Genomic DNA, 22948 nt, shown 5'->3' with positions numbered 1-22948 from the left:
CCCCATCAGCAGCCGCTCGCTGGTCCTTTTCGTACCAAGGACCCCCAGTCCCAAGTGAGCACAAAGGGCGATGCTGCCAGGACAATTCACCCACCTGCGGTCTGCTCCCAGGCACGCTTTGTATCAAGCACCCTTGAGATGTGAACAAAGGGCAGGATGCAGACCAAAAGTGAGTAGTTCTGGTGATAGCAGCCCATTCCTGATTGCCACTACTTCTTCTATTGCTTCTATGAGCATCTTGTTACATGATATGGGAGGGTTGTAAGACACCTTAGGAAACAGGGAGGCTGTAAGAAAGACCCAGAGATCTGGTCTGTAGCCTACTCCTCATCCATGTCTGAGGGACCCTTGGGAAGAAGTAGAAGGTCATGGACCAGATGGACTTTTGAGGTAAGCTGGATATTTCCCTCGGACTTCAGATCCCTGGGTATTCCAGGGCAAAGTCACTGAGAGAATGAGACATGTGAATATGAAAGTTGTCTCTGTTGCTCTCACTCTATTTTTTTCCCCCACTAACATATAAAAACATGTTTTCATATTTTAACCTTTCAAGTCTTCATTTTTTAAAATCAAGGGAGCAAACTATATAGTGCAATGATTCAGTTCTTCAAATTAATTCAAGCATTTTGTGAGTAATAGAAACTGTCAATCCATTGCATACTGTTTTCCAACTTCATAGGATCGAATGAATAACTTCCCTCCACCTGCCATGCTTTGTTATACTAATTTCTTGTCTAACTTCCATCTGAACACAATGGTAGGAGTGAAAGGTGACTCAAGTCCAAAAAACACAGCAGCACTTCAGCCAAAGTGTATAGTGTGGGATGAGGAGCGGGGTTATACTTAACCTAACTCTTCCCATGGCAGCTCTCACAACACTGTGAACGCCTTCAGAAAAGTTCCTGTCCTCTATTATTTACAAAAAGCAGCCATGTACCTTTTCTCTGGAGAACCTTACACCAGGGAAAATGATAAGAATATTCACAATCAACAGATGAAATGATGAAATAAACCACAATAATAATATCTCTTGTATGAAGATCTCCCATCAATACTGTTCTTTCAGAATTATCTTAGAAAATCATCACTTGGGATTTATTATTCCACCTCCAACTCCTTTCCTGCGTGTTTCATTGCAAAAATGTCTTTCAGTGTTTCGGTGAGGAAGAAAGGAGATACGTACCACTCCAGCAATCAAATAAAGATTATGAAGGAGTCAGCTTGTTACACAATTACCTCTCTCTAGTGATTTTTATACTAATATTAAAAACAAGACCCTTTAAAAAGAAAGAAAGAAAAAGGAGCTGCGGGGTGGAGGGTATGAGAGAGTTTTTTCTGGTTTCGCTAATAAAAAAAGCAAGCTGTTTCTATTTAATATGAGTTTTGGTAGCAATGGGCTAAGAACAGCTAGAACTTACTGCCTTCTACCTAGATGTACAGGAGAAGCAAGTCTACTTCCAAAGAAATAGAAATTAATTTCAAAGGAAGAAATATCATATGGCCATTTCAGTTCTCAGTTCAGCAGCTCAGCACTCAACACTACAGCCGACATCATATTTATGAGTGCTTAAATGTCAGTAAATTGTATAAAAACAATATCTCTGCAATTTATGAATCCATAATTCATTTTTTCACTGTCTGTTCTATATTTCATCACTTCATCATTTTCAAGAGAGCAAACATTCTGAAGACTGAAATTATATGTAGCAAGTGGCTCTATATGAGAAAAGGGTTGTTATTGTTGCATCAAATTTACTCCATGATAATAAATTAGTGTCTTCTACTGGTGCTGCATTTGAACGCCTTAAACAAACAAAAAAACTCCCCAGAAATGAGATAGAAGAGCAAAAACTCTAGAGCAGCAATTATGTTTTTAAAATCAGTTGATTTAACCAGGTCAGAAAGTCAGGTGGAAAGAGTAGTAAGAGAATTCATTATTCTATGAGACGTGTTCATCCGAACATTAACATCCCCATTGCTCTTTCTTAGCCCACTTTGAAAATTCATCCTACTCAGTGATGTGTGCCAAAGAACTGAAAATAATGAAATCAGAAAAAGAATTCTGAAGTAATTGGGTTGAAATGTAATTGTGTACTACATATTGTCCTGCCAGCCCACTTCTGTTTGCAAAAAACCATGAAACGAAAGTGTCCAAGGACCACTCTTTCAGGCTGAGAGTTGAGATTTCACACCAGCTAACCCAAGTTAACTTTTTACTACAAGAGTATGGGCAAAAGCGAGCAAAATTTTTGCTCTTAAAGAGTGATTTGTTTTATGCTCTTCCATTTTCTATCTTGAGAGGAAGGTCCCAGCACATGCACAGGGTGCAGCTCCCTTCCTCGTTCAATGGCTTGGTATCTCCACCCCATTTAGTGCCATTTTCTTCCCATCAGCTGTTGCTGCCTTCATATTTTTCTTTGTGTTATCAAGACAGTAGGTACAGACTCTGCTGAGTCCCTCACCCACTGAGCTGGAGGGTGTAATGCTTCTCTCCAAGAAGGGACTCAGTCTAAGCTCAACTGGCACAAAGACCCAGACGTTCAAAGTGCAAAATATTTGGAATCGCCTTGCCAGTTTGGGGATCTCATTGATGACGTCTCTAAAGGTGTTGAGAAGAATTTTGATCCAAGAGTAACTATTCTATAGAAGTAATGTCAACAGGAGTATCACATCAAAATGCAGCCTCTTTTGGAGTACTGCATACAACAGAAGAATGGGAGAATTTGTCTGGGAGGTATTATCTCTTTAATTTTACCATCTTCTGAAGTAGAGCTGTGTAAAATTCATTTTGCTAGACAGAAAAATACATTAAAACACATGGAAAAATATAGGTAAAACACAGTATTACCAATAAACATTTCCTTTTTACTTGGAATCAAACCCATAAAAACATATAGATCTGAATTAATGGAGCAGTGCATGGCAGACAAATTACGAGTGTTATTTCAGAGACTCAAAGTGGCAGTTTTTTTCACAATATACTGTCAGACTGCATAGATTGTATAACAGCAGCTTTCTAGTAAAGATAATTTCAATTATTCTCATCTCATTGGCAGATTCTCATCTAAGACTGTATACTCAGGGTCTAAAAATGCATTGCACTGAAAAGAAAACACACCGATTATAAAAGAAGCTCAACCAAATTCAAATGTGATGTTTGGAAAGACAATAGCTTTGCAATGCTGGTATCATTACTTGTAGTATACAGGAAACAGTTAGTGACATTTTCATGCACTGGCTTGATTTTTAGCTTCTCCTCCTTCTTCTCCTCTCTCCACCCTCCCACCCCTGGTCTCCCCCCTTGGCTCGTTACACAAAGCAGCTCAACGACATGACGCAATAATGATTGTTCAGCACCCAGCATGCTTTGGGAGACTAGAGCATTGCAAAGAAAAATCACTGAGGAAAAAAAAAATCGAAAGGTCCTGGTGGAAAAATAAATAAAAAAAAGAAACAAGTGCACATAACATCAATGCCACCTCTGAGAAAAATCATCACTACACGAAGATACAGTATACATAATACAGTATAACATGCACTCTCCAATGATAAGCTAGAAGATCCAGAGTAAGTAAAGACTTCATACTTGTGCGGTTTTTTGTGCAAAATTCTGAAAGACCATGACAAAAATCACAGACTGAAAAAAGTTTTGAGATTGCCAGACAAGCTGTGGCATTCGATAACCACTCCATTGAACGGATCGTTAGCCTGCAGCTATATTCACATTAAGTGAACAGGTTTAAAGTTTTGTGTTGCTCATCATCATAAAATACGAGGCCGTAGAGGCAGTTTGGAAAGAAATAAAGAGCGTTGCTTGTGAAGGGCCAGCCACGACAGTGCTCTGCAGGAAGTGCCACACTTCGATATGCTCTGTCATCATTAGCGCTTTTATTGGCTACATGAAGAAAGAGAAATTACATTAACTTAAAAAGAGATTCTATTTACAGGAAAACACATGCACTAGTAACTCGGTGTGGCCAGATTAAATCTCTTGAGCTTTTTCTCAGAGCAGCGCAAACTACAACACTTAAAAATCTATTTAAAAGAAACTAAGATTTTTCTTTGGGGGTGTGTGTGTTAAAATTAAAGGTAATTTACTCATCAGATATACTCTGAGTATGACTGAGGAGCGGTATTCACAGCATTTTTATTTTCTCCTGAATGCCACTGAAAACAGGATGAAGAGCCGTGTTTGGATATCACACAGCAACCTTATTGTGTGCTTTCAGGTCATTAAGAAAAATAAGCTTCACAAAGAGAGGTAGAGTGAGCTGGTAAAAAGTTTAAATCTGTGATTGTCATGTGTCTGATCTCGTCCAGGAGAGCATGGCTTTACCATTCGCAATCATTTGCACAAAGAAAACAAAGAAAGGGCAAATGATACAGTACTGTACCTCCATGGTCTGAGACTGGTGCATGGCTTTGATTGCATTCTGTGCCATTGCCCTTGTAGAAAATGTGACAAACGCACAGCCTGTGGGAACAAGGGGACAGGGAGCAGGAAAGACAAAAAACAACAAGACAAAAGGGTTGGACGCTTGTTAAACCAACACAGTCTACGAGAACGGCCACAAGACGACACTGTTCTCAGTAGTACATAAAAATAAACAACTTCTCTAGTTTATTTATCGACAGTGCTGACTTGCTAATCTGACCATAGATGAAAGAAAAAAAATTAGGTGGGGATGGGTGAGGAGAAAGGGTTTTTTCCTTTAATTTGCTTTTTGGGTTTTGTTTCTTTTTTTTTTTTTTTTTTTTTTTTTTTTTAGCCACAGGGTTTGAAATAAGTAAGGCTTTTATGTAGAGTTTGGATTGCATAGTTTAGTCTATTCAGGCCATGCATTAACAATTGCTTGCTATGGCTTTTGTGCAGGTAAATTGTGGATAGTGAATAAGTGACTGGCATCACTGGCAGCTGAACTGGGAATTTAATAAAGGAGTCCATAATGTCACATATTTCTGTGATGCACCAAGAACAACCATACAAATAAGGATAAGAAAAATTCCACTGTGTAGCCTGTGACTAACTGTGAAAAGACTCAGACAAAATTCAGTAATGTAGGTGGAATCTCAACATTTAAGAAAATAACATATTTCAAATAAAAATCTTAATGATTTTTTGTTTCTCCGAGTCCTAGGTACAAGTATAATTTGGTCTATGAAAGTTACCACCGACTTGAAAAATTCTGAAGCTATGTGCATGAATAACTGAAAAATCACTTTTCTCCCTCCTCAGCCTTTTAAATCGTAATGAAAAGCCAATAGGCTAATGCCTGGGCTATTTTTCCAGCCTTTTACTATTGTCAGTCATACCTACACTGGGCATGGTACAGGTCAACTTTTTTAGCGCGTGACTCACTGCCCTTTTGACTAATAAAAACATTGCCTTCTGAGATTTACATTTTATTCTTCATGCACCCTTGGGCATCTTAAAGAAAAAGACTGTGAAATTAATGCAGATTCAGGCTGATTTTGTAATAATACCATGGCACACTAAAAGCTTAGCTAAAGCAACACAGACTTATTTCACTTGTGATCTCTAATGACTTTAAAAGTGCATTGATTTTCAGCTCCCTTAGCCTTGCACAGTTTGAACTTAGGTTTCAGAGAATAATTTAGTGTTCCACTCAATTTCCTCAAAACATTATTATTATTACTACTTAAAAGATTTCCAAATGAAGCAAATCTAAGCACTGAGAGGCTAAAGCATATTGTCATTTTAGAGCTAATGCATGAAAGCTACATTCTGGCATCAAAAATACAATATTGTTGCCCCTGTGGCCAATGGGCAAAATAAACCATTTTGCAATCCAACAAGCAACAGATTGTTTGGTTTACGCAAATCAATTTGAGGCATAAAATACCTTTTCTTTTTTGCTTCGTGTGTACCTGGTAAGATTATCAAGTCAAGACTGTATTCACATTTTAATCAAACAACAGTAAGAGAAAGCAATGCCTGATCATTACCCAAAAGCACTACATCTAGTCATGAAAATAAAGTCAATGCATTTTTGCATCATGCGGTATTTTTTTTTCTCTTTGATGTAAAGGCCCTTGGTACAAGAGAACCTAAGCTGGCTTATGTACCTCTGACTGATAAGTGGGCATTATAAAATCAGAAGTCAGAATTCTTTTATGCCAACTTTGCGGCAGTGTCGTGACTCTTTACATATTTCTCAGGTAACGTAACAGATGATGATGTCTTACTGCTGTTCAGTCACACTACGTGTAGCTATACTATTCTTATTCAGCAACAAATTACTGTCAAAGAAAATGAAGGAAAAAACCAGCATTCTGTATGGCAATCTAGACAAAATGTGCAGTAGAAGGGTAAATAAACTACAGTACCTCCGCTAGATTCCATATTGCTGCTGTGCACTAAAATTAAAGAGGCCCAAATTCACCATCAGTCTCAAAGTAATCTCTCTTAAAAACATTTCTGTTATTATCATTAACAGAGGAAATAACACCAAGGGTTTTCATTTCTTGTCTTGCAAATTCAATGGGGGATGAGCACAAATAGAGATATACTGGAGGGCAGGCAAGAAACCCCATACAGAGCCTTGAATAATATTGTTTATAATGGTCAAGAAACTGCTTCATTCACTTCTTTCGCTCTCATTATCCAGGAGTGTGTACCATAGTGACAATTACTGAATGGAGGTTTAGAATGCATAAGCAGCATGTAAAATGTCAACAAAAATCAATAAGACACAGTTTATGCATTTATCACAATTTCTACCCAGCAGTACCGCTGTAAGTAACTTACTGAGAGATGTTGCAATTAGCAGGTCTCAAAAGAAATGTGAATCAGCAGAGAAATAAAGCTGTGCTCCTCTCAAGATAAAGCAGACTCTCTGTTCTCTCCCTTTTCTCTTTTTAACCACAAAGCTCAGCTGTTGGGGACTTTCAGTGCCCAACACTGCCACAAAATCTCCCTCTTCGTTCCTCAGCCCAAATCCATTTGCGTGGATCCCATTGCCTCTGTCGTGGAGTTGAAGAGACCTTCATAGCAGATCTCTGTAAAGTGCCATATAGTGAGCTACCAATTTAAAAGAGACTTGCTCTCTGGGCAAGGGGAATGCCTGATGAATGAGGTTATGCGGCTTGAATATGAGAGTTTGGAAACAGCATTCCACAGAGAAGACGGGACTGCGTTTTAATTACGGTTTGCCAGCCAGAGGCTACAAGGTCAGGTACCCTTGTTATCTCCAATCGGCAGGCCATTTCCCACCGATGGACAGTGGCCATTTGCACAGTAAATACCCAATTTGCCTCAACAACGAAGGTAAAAAATCAACCTTAAGTAGACAACCTTATTTCTAAATTATTGGATAACCTAGACCTTCAGTTGTTACCATCAAGCACCCCAATTAAATGCTAGCTAATTTAACCATCTTTCCACACATTGCTACATGTATTCACATTCAAGGGTTATTTTTTTCACATACCAAACCTGGACACTCACACACAAAATTTGTATATTTATTATGTGTGCATATACATTTTATTATGTGTGAAACATGAGATCCTATATATTTTATTGTCTGTGAACCATGGGATCCTTTCCTTCATGACCAGACTGCCACACGGGAGGGGAGCTAAGCCTATATCATAGGATTCAGTCCACTTAACTCAATCACTGAACTTGAATATATAATTAGGTATTCAGAAAAGTTCTTCTGAGATGCTTATATTCTCAGCCACAATGGCAATACCTTTATTTTCCTATATGGGGTACATACGCACTTCTGGAGGATGATTTCATTGAGCGCCTAGAATTTAATCAGAAGTTAAATTTCACTTATTTAAGCCAGATTCACTTATTTAAGCCAGATGAGCTCTGTCTGGACCATCCTGTACTCTCGCTGCAGCGGTTTCTGAGGGGTTAGGAAAACCCTTTTCAGCATGCTCTCACTATATCTCATGGATACAGGTGGTCTTTTGGGAACATGCTGCCAGCTTTAGGACTGTAAATCAGAATTATAAGAGGACAAGACTAATCAGATTTCATGCCTCATGGTGCAAGGAAACAAGAAAGATTTCCGTGGCCTCTTACCTCATCCTATGAAACACTGCAATGATTGTAGTGCTGTGGGCCGAGGTCTTCCAGACCAATAGCTACAAGCAAACTATTTCTGTTCTACCATACTGAGTTCCCATACTTCAATTACTCCCTTCTTAGTGGAGCTATGGAGCTCTCTGGGAGAGAAAACGCGGAGAGGGGTATATTTCCGTAGCTAATGCCTTGAAATTACTTCGTTTTGTACCACCAGCTACAAAAAAAATCTTTTTATAAATACAGCCAACCTGCAATTATTTATCACCTCTGGTTTCAGAATGTCAGGGATCACTTACAGAAACAAAAGGGGAGGGAGAAAGGAGGTCTAAGAGTTTTAGTTTCTTCTCCAAGGCTGCCTTCTCACCCCCTACACCAGATAAATGATTGACTGGGGAAAAGCTGGGGAAAAGGAAGTAATTTCCTCCTGCAGGCAGAATCAGAGGGAGGTACCCGGCCCTGTCACAGAAGAGATTTTGGAGCACATTATTGCATTTGCCATCTCGGCTGAGAGAACATCTAAACTCACAGGGTTGGTCCTTACCCCCCTCCCACTCCAAACTGAAAAAGAATTTTGAAGAGGCTGCAAAATTAGAAAAGCTTCCTCCTTGACCTGTGCCATCCCAAACCTAGGGCTCACTGCTTGAGCGATTGAATTATTTGAAATATTTAAAAAAGCTCAGCACTGCCCCATTTCAGCTCCCGCTTCACTTGATTCTTCTCATCTCAGGCTTTCATAGACTGTTTTGAAGCGTTCAGTCAGCAGTTCACGCACAGTCTAACATAACATCAATACTTGTGAGCTGCAAGTGAAGTAGAACATTTTAAAGTATGGAGGCCTCAAGGTAAGGGGTCTGATTTCACACCTACACAAGAAACCTCCCACATAAAACTACTGTGGTCTGCCAGAGGTTTTAAAGCCTCCAAACCCTCAGCAAAGCCAAAGGGAGATGCAAAACCCCTAGACATTTTTGAATCAGGCCTAGAGTTAAAAATGGAAGTTTAAAAACCATGGCTTTAAAGTTCTGGAGATGAAGGAAAGGCAGATGCAATAAATTCTTAAAAAAAAAATATATAGTGACCCCTCTGACACAGAAGCAGGCTCGAGAGATTTTCAAAGTCATCCGAGCAATCGCAGTACTACGTGTGGTGGCTGCGCGGCTGGTGGTATAATGGTTGCCCTACAGCTTCCTAGTTCACCGTAAACAAGGTTTTTCTTCACTTTCTGTGAAGAAACAATAGTGAAAAGCTGCCAAAATACTCCTGCAAGAAGTATTTAGGATCCTCTGAGATGAAAGCCTCTATTTAAAGAAAAGATAAGGCTCGAATAAAAAGCCATGGAAATTGAAGCATGATAAAAATAAGCTCTAGTTGTGTTAAAATATTTCTAGCTGAGATTGCAAAGTAGACTTTCCCTTTTCTGTAGAAAAGGAAACTAATATAGCACAGCTGAAGGAAGGATCAGCCTGGGAAACAGCCTTCTAATGAAGACATCACACAAAAATCTTAATGGTTAAAATATATTTCAGCTACAACTTAAGACATCAAATTGTTTATTGTACAGACATTTGGTCATTAGGTATTAATTAAGACACACAACGACAGGTCTGAGACCAAGTACAACAACTCAGCCCAAAGTAAAGCGTTTTGAAAAAGTCACAGTGAAGCTCTTTAGTTTATGCATATCAGGCACATAAAGGTAACAACAGGCACATCCTGTAAACATGCCTCATCTCTTTGGCTTTACTGACTTCTCTTCACTATCCACCAGATGACAGATTCTAGATTTTAAATTTCCTGAAGTTCATGGTTCCCTCGAAGCATTTCTAACTGGACAGTCAATTAACCACCCTGCAAAGTACAGACTTCAGTAACTGGAATTGACACAAACCCAGAATCAGATGGGTACCAAAGACCACATTCTCTAATAGTGTCTTGATGACCCTCTTGTTGGAATAAAAATTCTTGTAAATTATTTAATTTTAGACTTCTTTCTGTGGAGAGATTGATTCGAAGATGCAGTAATGGAGATCTGAGATGTAGAGTTACTGGCTAAAGGCCAGCAAAGACACTGGTCACTTGGGCATGTTCATTCCTTCCCAGCTTTGAAAGAGTTTCACCAGAGGAAAAAAAGAAAATTAAATATGCCATAATGATTGGAAAAAATTAAAATGTTACCATATTACAGCAAAAGAAATAAGGCATGGAGGTCCTTCTGAAGACCAAATAGAAATCCAGCACTTCCACCATGCTTATTTCCCATCACATACAGAACTCAGAAGGTGGCCCCTAATCCAGGCTGTCCCCATGGCTGGCACTTCACGTTACTTTAGCTTATGAAGGAGCAGTGAATATCCATTAAAAAAATAGGCATAAAACTTCCTCACCTACCTTTCATTGCAATTAATTATGATGCAAATACTGATTTTCTTTTACTAAATCATCAAGAAAACCCCTGAATCGGAAAGTTATGAATGGATTTTCATGAAATTAAATTGCCTGACCATGGTATAACTCTCCACGCCATTTCTAACCTGCCCTTAAAGCAAAGAAACAAACAAAAAAATCCTTGTAATCAATGTCTGCAGGAATGTTCACTTGTCCCATATGCCTGGCGATGTTTTGTTAAAAATCATACAATTAGGAGCCTAGAAGATGTAAGAATATGCATTTGGAGCTTTTCCACAATTTTCATGGTATATCCAACTGTCTGTACATGTTATTAGCAGGTTTTTTCAGTGCATGCTATTAACCCAGTTGACTTCTTGCTGGTATCTGTTATATAAATCTGCACTTAGCAATACAGCAGAATAATTTGCTGTGTGGTGCTCCTGTGATAAGGATAAGAGGATTTTTTTAATCATCATTACGGATGGTAATAATTCCTAGAGTGATACAGAGATATTGATCCACTGATCTAAAAAAAGCATTTTACAAAGGTAGAGGAGCATCGCTATCCTTAATTTAAGGAATGGGGTAATGGAGAGACGATGAGAGACCAACTCACCTACGGTCAATACAGCACATCAGTGGCAGAGCTATAAATCAAACTTGGGTATTTCTGGCTATTTTTGCACACTCCAGCTATCATTGCGTGGCTGTCTGTGTTGGCATCTGTGGTCATGTAGACATTACACAGTGCTGGGAGTCAGGAGGTCTGAAAGTTTCCTTAAGCCGTTTACAATAAGTGATTTAAAATCTTAATCATCTGAGGCAGTTCACTTCTGCTTTTTCATGATAATGAAGCTTAGCACATGATACCACAATCATGAATTTTTGTAAAGCATACTTAGCTCTTCAGAAAAAGTGCTGGATTAAACAACCCTGCAGGCTGAATCCTTCTCTTTGAATAATGAATATAGTACAGGCAGTGGCAAGCTTCTTTAGATAGTTCCATGAACCCTGCTAAAGCAAAGGCCAGCCTCCATGTCTGTTGAGTCCCTGGTTTCTTTATCTCTACAGCCAACAAGGTATTTTTATATTTTAATACTTTTCATAGCTAGGAATTACTCTCTGCCAGCGAACTAATTTCACAGGGACTATATCAGAGCCTTCAGAAGGCAGTGCCTTTTGGTTGATGCCTATTTCTTGCAGCTGGCTGGAACATAACAAGTTACAGGTATAAACAACAATTATTTCTTAGATGCAGAAGTGAACAACAGTGGGGAAAAAAATGTCTCAAGATAAAAAAAATCTCAGTTTCTTTAAAATATACTGCTCCACCACTGGAGCTTTGTATCATTATTTTGGTCTCGTTTTACAGATGAGTTTCAAACAGCTGACAGGAGGAATTTGGAGTAGAAATGCTGATGGTCCATTATCAGTAGTGACAGCTATGGGTGCGACTTTATTAAAGTTCTGTCAACTCTTGGCTAGAAACTACGATAGAAACCACCAGCTCAATCTCTCTCCCTCTCTCTCTTTATCTTAGCACTTATATCACACTCATCACAAAGTGTTACATTTTCCCTTGATGCCACAGGACGGGATTTCTCCTTGCTACCGGAGCCGTGTGGCACACTACAACCCTACATCCTGCCTGTGGGTGGACAGCAGACTCTTACCGTACCAGTGGTAAGGTTGCTGTTGTAACATAGACTTGGCCTAAAAGTCAGCTGAAAGCTCTTTACTCTTTACTAAGAAAAAATAAGCAGCACAAACCAAAACTGTTCTACTGAGCAGTGTAATCTGGAGCTATTCCTTGCAACTGTCGGCTGGTAATAAAGATTATTTGCCTGAACCCTTTAACAAAGCTCGAAAGCTGGCATAAATACCAACGAATATACTTTTCAAGCTCTTTTCATCTGAGATACCATGATGTGCACTTGTTATGCAATTGAAAAGAGATGCCAAACAGAGTTTATTGGACCATATTTCCAACTCACTGCTGTGAGCACTGCGAGTTCCCGAAGGCTCTGGCATGGCGAGGACAGTGTTTTCCTAAGACAGTGACTATTTTTCATTCACCCCTCTGTGTCTGGGAGGGAAGCACATCCGGACGGGTGCTGGGAAAACAAATACTGTTTGTGGCAAAGGGAATTAACATCTTGGAAATGGTAACACGAATTAAAACTCGTTAAGTATTGGAACTCGTTACAAAGATTTAACTGTATAAATTCTCCCGCTTGCTTTAGTGAAGCAGCTTTTTACCCTGTGCTTTTTCAGTCAAGCTCCCTCCACTGCAAATCTCCCTTAGCACTTTTCATTTCAACTGCAATACCAACCATTTTCCCAACACTTTGCTTTCTCTCATGGAGTGGTGGTTTTGTGAAGCTGATAAACATCTGCCTGAAAACCTGGCTGGCACAGCTGAACTCATTTTCAAGTGTGAACATGGGTGCGTAGAAAGCAATTCGAGTTTAACAAGGCATGATGCATGAGGTCATGATAGAATATCAGTCGTGATTGTGACCAAAATAAACCTGAGTGGCAGAGAGGATACAGCTCTGCTATGACTACTGGTGTGTGACCTACCCGGACTGAGATCTTCAGCCTCCAGCAGGAGAGAGCAGCACATTAACTCTATGGCTCTGCTGGGCGGCACTGCCCTGCCTGATATGGTGGTGGCATGGCTTAAAAATCTCAGCTTCTGATTACCGTCAGATTGCTATTTACGGCAGAACAAAACTACCCCACCAACCTTACTTACCCTGTTGGATTTCATAATTAGCCTTTCTATGCTTGTACTATGCCCGATGTCTGTTGAACAAAAACAAGTATGCAGTAGGATTTCTATGGATCCCAGGAAAGATCCATTTCTTTGTTGGGTGATGCTGAGGAGTCAATTAAACCTTTTTGGGGCTCAAAACATCTGATGCCCAGATCTTGTTATTTCAGCAGTTACTTAGCTCCTTTCCCACTTGTGTCTTTCATCACCCCTTCCCTGTGCTACTTACAAAATGAAATCAGTGAAATTCAGAAATACTTCTTTTGCCTCAATGTTGCGTCTAGAAAGATAATGACAGCACTCGACTCCATCACTTAACATTCATTACTGAGCTGCAGGAACTGACTTCAGACCTTTCCCCGGTCTTCTCCAAGGCAAAAGCCATGATCCTGAGGCTCTCCTTGCCTGAGTGGACTGCTGCATCCCAGCCCCAAAAGTTTTGGGATCGCAGACTAAGCATGCATAAATGTAAGTGTGTAATTTTCTCGGGGCTCCCTATTTATTGTCAGAGTGTCTTTTCAACAAGTCCTTATTATTCAGAAGTAGTATAGTAAGTGCTTTCAAGCAGTGCCATGAAATATAGGAATACCTGCAACTTCCCCTGCTGCAATTTATAGACATTTTAAAGAAGCTGGGCTGCACATAAAACAAAAAACCCCATCCACAAATTGTTGCACAAAATACTGTGGATTCCTGCCTACTGGAAACAAGTAGATCCAAAAGTAAAGAAAAATACCTATACCTATATCTATATGCAAAATGGGAACTATTATTTTTTCTTTGCCTTTTGAAAATGTAATAAAATGCATAAACTGTGCTTTCTATGTGTTTTTTTTTTCTATAGAAACAGAAATGATATTTTCACAGCTCCACACTCACACTTAAAATTACTTTACTCCCTGTGCCGTTAAATGGCCATGGCTAGTACCACAGCATCCTTCCCCACTGACAGACAGGACTATCACTATTTTCTTTTCCATTCAGCACCACCTGGCACTGACTTTTTGAGAAGGTTCATGCTCCGAGAATAATTTCAGGTCCATATACCATGGAGTTAATATGCAGCCTGGGTCATCAATATACATTTATTTTCTTTTCAATATGTTTTCAGAGGGCCTTTTCCCAAAAGGCACTTTTGCACTCAAAAGGGATCACCGGCTATTGAAGTCTGTGCTGCACTTCATTTCCAAAGTTCAGGTCAGCCGCTTGACCGCTCTCTGTGGTGCTGCTTAACACCTCTGCCCTGATTTTTGGGTTGTGATAGAGGCACAAGCTTTAAAAGCTCTTTTTACAAAGTTTTGTCCAGGCAAAGCTCTCAAGTTCAAGCGAACCTCTTTGTTTCTGAGTTACAGCAGACCTATGTTTTGCATATAGTTATAGAAAACACAGGAATGGAGGAGATATAGTGCTACAAGGTGGGCCAGTTCCCATGACCCTGTATGCCTTCAAGCAGTCATTTACAGTCCTTTTTTTTTTCGGCCTTATGCTACAAAGCAGAAATGGGGTCAGGGAAGGATCTTTGATTTTGTGAGAGCACAAAACTGAGGGTGTTTTCTCAGGGTGCAAAGGAACCTTTGCAGCTGACAAACAGGGTGATAACACAAGTTAATATGTTGGCACCGAGACCTTTCTGACACTGGAAATAAAAGGTGATAATTTCAGTCACTGTGAAGAGTTCACGTGGATACCTTCATCACGTGGGACATATTGCAGCACAACCTCTAGCTGCAGACAGCGGCTATGCCTACCCTGGCTGTGACATATAGCTCCCAATTAGCACTTAAGGAAAGAGACTTTACAGACTGCACACTCACCTCGGCTCAGCCCATCCGGTCCCCGAAGGATTCTGCATTCTTCTATCTGGCCGAACGGAGAAAACATCACCCTGATATCATTCTCATTACACTTCTTCGAAACCATTCCTATGAACAATTTTCTGTCTTCCACAGCTAGAAGATAAAAATAATGAATGAGCAAAGGCCATTTCATCTTTTTCCTGTGATCAATGCTTCATTACCACATCAAACCAAGCTCCAGTCATGTGAGTCTGTCTCTGTAACTGAAGACAAGTCCTAAGGCAAACACTTTATACTTACAACCTCCCTTCCCCCCTTTTTCCCCCACCCCAAATCTCTCATTTTTCTTCCTCTCTCTCTTTTTTCTAGTGGTGCTTGCTGTTTATGTAACATATTAATTGGCTGCCTTAGTCATTCTGCATATGCCTCCCCATCATGGCTTCTAAGAGAAAAGCAGGCTGTTAGAGAGACTTGTAAAGATATCTTTGCATAGATTTTAATTCAGATAAATTCCCTTACCTCCCTCATGTATGAAAGAAATCATGACAGGGGTGAGGGTGAAGAAGGGATTGTGCACATAACGATACGAGCTAATGAAAAATATTCCTGAGAAATGTTTTGAGAGAGAGGCTCCTATCTGAGCTTTCAATTTCAACCAACTTAATGTGTGGCACTCGCAAGGCAGGTGTGTAACGACTGCTCTGGAAAAAGAATGCATTAAATTTTCCTGTTTTTTTTTTTTCAGACTGACACAGCTCTCTCCCCTCCAAGAGGACACAAGGCATATTCTAGGGCATCACTTTAACAAGGGGGCTGCATAATGCTTTCCCAGCGCCAAACCCTTTGATTTGTAATGATGCTGAGTTTGCAAAAAACCATGAAAAAGGTTCTTTACCTGAATTATTGGTAGAATATTTCCTGCCTGCATTGTCACCAAAATCAGCAAAAGCTAGACTGCTGCAGCAGGGCACAGGCAGTCCTGTTAATCAAACTCAAATTTACAGGACTAAAGCTGTGGACTCTTGTCAAAAATGAAATAGGTCATCAAAACTTAATTCACCCTGGAAAGACTTAAAAATGTTAACGCACCCTCCCATCTACATTAAACCAAAAATCTAAGTGCTTTTTATACAGTGTACACACCAGTGCTTTCGTCTTCTCTTGAAATGGCATGTAAATCCAATTCACTGTTAATGAGCAGACGGTCAGAGTTTGCGGGCAAGCAAAAAGAGAAGGAAAGCTTTACTCCAGAGAGTCTTCAGTGCACTTACTTATTTCTATTATTGTGCAAATTATTTTTGAAACAAAGTATTTTCATTTCTGGGCTTACAAAAAAAAAAAAAAATCTTCCCTTGCTCCCCAACTCTCTCTCCTGTATTAGCACGAGTTTGTCAAATGGAATAAATTGCAGCTGAGGAAGAAGAAACTGCATATATTTTCATAGGATTTTGTTTGTGTTATACTTCAACATTTTAAGTGCATTCAGTAATTTCAAGAATAAAAAGAAGAGGTTCGTGTTTATTGATCATGAGAGGTGTTTGAAGTAATTTTTTCCTTAGAATAGCTGAGTTTAAAAAGTATTTGTAGCTTTTATACAAGCAAGCACCAAGACCGGGCATTTTTCAGAATCCAAAACAGAGACCAGCCCCTACAATCCCAGCTTCTCACTTTACAAGCTTGCAAGAAAATTGGCGTGAATTTAACACCTAGGAGAAGTTTTTCTCAGCAGAGATTCCTCAAGACTCAATATTTTCATTCACACTTTATATTGAGGTTCCACATTCAGGTTAACCCTCCAGAAAGGGTTAACAAATGATGAATGCATGGCATGAGCCAGTTATATACAGATCAGGAGCTGAATATGAGGGATTGCAAATAAGACCTGCAAGTTGGGATTTTTATATATATATATACACACACATATATGTGTGTGTGTATATACATATATTTATGTCTTAAAATGAAACTTTACATCTGATGCTTAATATATAATTGGCCTTGATGCTGCCAGATACCACTTTAAGGATGGTAAAACTGACTTGCCTTGCTCACAGCCACAGGGAGAGTCTAGGTAGTCACTTTTGCTGGTGGAAGAATGCCTGTAACTTGGCTGCTTACAATTCCTGTATTGCCTTGAGTAATCTCTTTGAGGAAGGTGGCTGGCCAGCCTGTCCCCTCGAGAACAGCCACACACTATGGCCAGGCTGCAGGAAAGGGCATGAGGCAAGGAACCTAGCTGGGCTGCCAGGTATGGATTTCTCCATACCACAAACCGAGGTCAGGCTGGGGGTTGCCTTGGCGCCAAGCATGGGTCCAAGCATTGCCTTCTGCTCTGTGTTATGAACCTCTTTTAGCTTCTGCCTTTGTGTCAGCTAGTACTGGCCAGTTTAAATTTGCGTTGATTTTAGGCTTGAAATACAGTGTGCAGGTCTACCCTAAGGGTGACTAGATCCCAGCCCGCTCTTAAAAATAGCTGCTGGCTGAGTTGGACGAATGCCTGCCACACTATCCCAAAGGACGCCCCTCGGGTCCTGCTTAGGTGCAAGGACAAAGACTCAAACCAAAGAGATTCACACGGAGATTCAAAAGAAATGAGATGCAAATAGGAAGGCTTTGTTTTAATTTTCCAAAGAGTAGCAGACAACAAACTCCCCACCGGCCTCCTTCAGTTTCTCTAGCAAACCTATAAATATGCCATTTAACTAACATGATTTGCAGGTTTTCAGCTTGAGGGTGATTTTATAGTAAATTAAACATCCAGCTCCCGTTTACTGTACATCTTAAAAATGCAGATTTCACAAAGAATGCTCAGAGTACAGAAAACATATTGATATGATGACGTGCTCTGCATTCAGTGCTATTAGTCAGCGCTGATCAGTGTTGAAGCTTAAGAAAATTGCTATTCTTTTTTGGCTAGGGGCCCAGCATAAAAAACATTTAAAGGGACAATTGTCAGGATCAAAATGACACATTTTCACTCCATCTGATAGAACATCTGATATTATTAGGCTGAAACAGCTTTTAGCGATATAGTCTCATGCCGAGAAAGGAATGCTTTTTCACCTCCGTAAGACTGGCTGTCTGGATTTGTTTCTGCATTTTTGGTCCGCCACTTCTCTCCTTTCTTTCTAAAATGAATTCTTACCTGCCATGCAGGCATGGTTTGAGAATCAAGTAGACAAAGGACTGCAAGAAGTATGGGTGAAACGTATTTAGAGGTTAGCAAACTTCCGTTTTGATCAGCCAAGCCTGCTGATTTGCCTGTGCCTGTTGGGTTGCTCCCACAGACTATAAAATGAGGAGCCCAACATTAAACACACGCGACCCAACAAAGCATCGAGATCGGGAAAGGTGCTACCTGCTGCTGGTTGGAGAAAGGATGGCAGTCCATAGCCATCTCGCCTAACTTTAGACATCTACAGTTTAGGTGTTCAATTTTAGTCTCAGCTAAAATGTTACCAATTGGCTGTTGTCAATGCCAAGAGATCAGCTCCTCCAAAGAGTGCCTGATCTCACCTCTCCCAGCAAGGCAGGATGGCTTGTTTCATGGGAGTCTCTCCCCTGCTACTGACAGTAGATAGGGCTGTTACCTTCCAGCCAACTGTCAAAACTTGGTCATCATGATAACGCATACATGTCCTGAGCTCCAGCTGCAGGGACAGGAGGAATAAACGAGCTCTGAGGGACTGAACAAAGCTTGGGAGCTGTGAGCGCTTTGGGCGAGCACAAGGGTCAGCACCTGTGTGCACATCTCATAAGCATTTCACTGCTGCTTGATAATTCTCTCTCCCACACTACGGGTAGGTTTCAATAATTCAAAATCCAGAAAATGAATGAAAATTTTTTGGCAAGCCTTTGATATCATTATTTCTGAACCTTGCTCATAGGCCTAGTTGTACTTTCTGGCTATTTTGCACCGCTCTGGGGGCATGAAGGAGATACAACCATCTGTAAGCAGCTAGTAGGATGGGGTGGCTGAGTACCTCTCGTTGATGGAGCAGAAGCAGCCAAAAGGTCACAGTGAACAAGGCCTGAAGTTCTAGTTACATGAAGGAAGGTGTGAAACTGCACAGTAACTAATTACGGGGTTTACCTCTAATCCCCCCAAACATATTACAAACGCAGGTTAGCTATGCTGCCAGGGCAGTTAGTGCAACACATCCAGGGCTAAGCGTGCTGGATTTGGGGTGGGAATCTTTTGCCCAAATGCAGGAACCCTGTGTGATGAGGCATAGATATCTGTTTCAAAGTGAGACGAGTTGTTCTTGTAACTCCATCATGACTAGCTCTGCAATCGCTAGCACGAGTGCCTAAGTATCGTGTTTGAATCCAGAGGGCTACGTTAGCCATCAAAGGTTAGCTGAGATTAAGTCTGCCTCTGCTGGGGGAGGGCTTTTTTCAAACCGAACCTCCTGCTTCTGACAGCACTACATCCAACTTGCAGAATAACATCCTGAAGGGTCTAATTTTTTAGCTTTACTCAATTTACTTCAGTAATGAGCATTTCTTGCAGGCTGTATTAGATCGCTTGTGCTAACCCAGGAGAATAAAGGAGTAGAGATTATTTTCTGTATGCTACAAAAGAATTAAACCCTGTAATAATCATGGGAAATCTCCCTGTAGATTCAACAAACTTTCTTTTTCTCTATTCTAAACCCTCTAAATTCTGTCCTGAAAAATCAGTTATATCCCTTTATTATACATTTTTGAGGAGTCCAGTCAGTTAAAGAGTGCATTTTCCATCCAGAAGTTGCCTTCTCTTTTGAGCAAATCAAGAAATAGTTAATTATGTATATATATATATTTTTTTTCATCCAGAAGGGAAGGGGGGAAAACAGACTTTTTATCCCTATTTGTAAGCCTGTGAAAAACCCTTGCATACAATCTGTCGAAGTCACACCTGGATCTGGAGCTGCCTGCATTAATTATCAACTTTTCTATGTGTTAGTGCTAACATATGGCATTTAATTACTCCCTCCAAATCAGCAAAGTTGTGCCACTTAGAATTTCAAAATTATTTCTTCAAGTTTTCACTAATAAAATAAATAAAAATAAATTACAAGATCACTCAGCAACACCCCCCCCCCCCTTTTTTTTTAAAATAGAGAATTTTGTCATTTTCCCTGAAGTGGTTACGCTTTGATCCATTTAAGAGCATACTGTCCTCAGGATATGTGCCTGAAAGTACTGACTGCATTCAAATCCTGATCCAAGAAACATTTAAGTATTTGCTAAATTGTTGCATGTTAATGGCCATAGACAGAGTCAAGCATGTGTTCATGTGCCTTTCGGCATTAGAATGCAGGAACTCCCTTGGTTTGAAAAAGGGAAAATATCCTTAAATGGACAAATACGGTGAGTGCTTAACAGTTGAGATGAATCTAGCAATGGTAGATTTCAAAGTCTTGAAACCATGCTTTTCTGGCAGGTAATCCTTAAAAAAACTTTGTAGATAGGTTAAAATAACCACCTAGCAAATAAAGGTGGTCAGACTAGACCTAATGGGTGCTCAGAACAGGACACACTACAAAATTCATCCTCTGAAAATCTTTCAGGGATGTTACATTTCTCAACAATAAAAGTCTTTTCAGAATCCTTTCAGCTAGACATATTAATTAGATGTAAAGGCAAGTTTTTCCCCATCAACTCTAGCTGCTAAAAGCTCGATGGAAGAAATTAAGCTCTGTTTCATCTGCACGAGCAGAGTCAGACACACGAGCTATTGTACACATGAAGGAATGGAGATGATTGTATAGATCTATCAGCCTACCCAGAAGAAAACAGATCTTCAGGTTGCTAAGAGTCCTAATGCTGCAGAAGTGCCCAGGCACTTAGTCAAACGTGTGCAGGAGCTGCCTCTTCCATACCCATCTCCCAGTTTCTACAAGGTGAGCTTAGCCTTTTGTGCTAAAGGACAGGTTTCTGAAGCGACGTCTACATCTAAAGACAGGAACAGTGATGGGGAAGGAGGAGCATTTCATCCTGGTACTCCTGGGCTCAGATGCTCATTCAAACCTTTTTGCAAGGGACATGGGATGGGGAGGGGACATCTTATCACACAGCAAATACTGTTCTTTGAAAACCTCTGTAAGATGAATGAGGGGTCCTCTCCTTCCTGCCTGTGGAACCTGAAAGGTCTTAAGCCTTCACAAATATGTGCAAGCTCAGAAGAACTGTAATGAATATTCAGCCTCTCCTACATATCTTTCCACAAGCTACCTAGAAATTTTGACCAAGAGAATTTCTTTAACCTCTTTGAAACTTGAGAAACACCACTTTACTATAAAATGTAGTGGGATCCTCCTAGTACTCAGAAATCAAAGGGTTTCAAGCCTTCCTCAAAAGCTCAAACGCCACGCATGATGAAAACCAAGATGCCTTGGCATGCTTTCTTTCTTTTCCCCTTTGAACTTACCAATCTGGTTGAAGAGGTACACTTTACAACTTGCTGTTGGCACAGATAATATACCTCCTCAGATGGATAGCCTGAAGCATACGGGAAACACGTGCCAAACAGGCCTCCGCATCCCCCATGCTGCTGTTCTTTCTCTTTTCGGCTTGCCAAGCTACTTGCAAACTCTCACCTCCTCCATGGATCCCACGCCTACGCCCCGTCTTTCCAAGGAGCTGTACCATTGTTACCATCATCATGGTATTAGTTTGCCTTCTGTTTCCCCAGTCATTAGAAAAGAAGAGTTCACCACCCACAGAACCTGCCTACCAGAAGTATCTACACCCTTCAGGAGCCTAAATTTAAAAAGGTATTTAAATTGACAACTGCAGCCTCTGATCTGCCAATGCTTTTTCCCCAAAATACAAAGGCAGGTAAGAAAAAAAAAGCAAAAAAAAAAGCCAATCCCTCATAATTTTCATGATAGGGATAGGTGCAAGAGAATACTCCGAAGATTAAGGGTATTCCCACAGTGCAGACAGAAGTATCATGCAGATAATCCTGGCCTAACAGCAGCAGAAGCTAACCTACCCGGCTTTCCAAGCAGGTGCTATTTGCAAAGCAAGACAGAATTTGCACAATTCCCCATAGCGCTTTGCCAGTATGTTCAATCTCCTTTAGGAAGCAGAACTTCAGGCAATGAACAAGTAACTCATTGGAAGTCTATTTTGGCCCATTGCCTCTTATTTTTCTAATTTGCCAAAGAACTTGAGGTGAAATTTATCTTTGGAAGAAGAACCCATAGAGGCTATACTTAGTTCAGAGGGTCCAGGCCAACGTTCCTGTACCTAAGGGAAAATTTTGCCCACTGCAAGCACAATAAACACTAGGGAGTAGAGTTTGGATTCCAACAGCAAAATTCTCCTTGACGACAGTGGTGCTTGTGAAGTTTGGTCCTCCTGCCCATGCAGGTGCCTTGGCCTCTCTTCTGACCATTCAAAGAAATGAACAAATCACGGCTAAAACTAAACCCAAGAGAGAGAACACTGCTCCCTTACAAATGGGTGATGGCTCAAATTTCCCGTGCCTGTGGCCAGTTTTGGTTTGAAAGTTGTCGTAATAGGAAAGCTAGCACAATGTGAAGTTTTAATTTCCTTCCAAACTTTATAATCCTTGGAGAAGCCTGAAAATGGGATGCACTACAATTAGCAAAAAAGAAGCCTTAAAAAAGCCTTGCGGAGAGATTTAGAGCCCAATCATAATTTACATTTGCAGGTATGTACATCTCTGAGTGCACGGCTTCTGCCCTGATTACTAATTAATGAGGTGCAAAGATGCCTGTTGGAGGAACCAGCTCTGATTATGTGGGCCTTATGGGAAAATGAAGCTCTTGCAATCTAAGAAGGCAGATGATATCTTTAACATATATTTTAGAAAATTACAGGAACAAATCAAGGGGCAAAATATACACATGTATATATTTTTAAAGAATCACACACCGCCAGGCTGCGTTACCATCCGATTATCTTATTTCC

General features: G+C 40.3%; 1 protein-coding gene across 11 annotated transcripts in view; it reads right to left on the bottom strand.

Moving 5' to 3' along the window:
- The window catches only part of CELF2 (CUGBP Elav-like family member 2), a 559446-nt gene that overhangs the window by 53704 nt on the left and 482794 nt on the right, over nucleotides 1–22948 (bottom strand). For 10 of the 11 annotated variants that reach the window (XM_087768249.1, XM_087768245.1, XM_087768243.1 and 7 more), the window contains 2 exons: nucleotides 15041–15175; nucleotides 4395–4474 (listed from right to left, as the gene is read on the bottom strand). In XM_087768249.1, coding sequence (XP_087624375.1) covers nucleotides 4395–4474; nucleotides 15041–15175 — 215 coding nt within the window. Of the gene's footprint in view, nucleotides 1–4394; nucleotides 4475–15040; nucleotides 15176–22948 lie in introns of those variants that run through there. The other variant, XM_087768251.1, reaches the window with a different exon arrangement.

The sequence above is a fragment of the Nipponia nippon genome, unplaced genomic scaffold (assembly GCF_047370975.1).
Source record: "Nipponia nippon isolate SJK-2023a ecotype South Korea unplaced genomic scaffold, ASM4737097v1 scaffold_3, whole genome shotgun sequence".
Taxonomy (NCBI): Eukaryota; Metazoa; Chordata; class Aves; order Pelecaniformes; family Threskiornithidae; genus Nipponia; species Nipponia nippon.
This window is presented reverse-complemented; position numbering and strand designations above follow the sequence as displayed.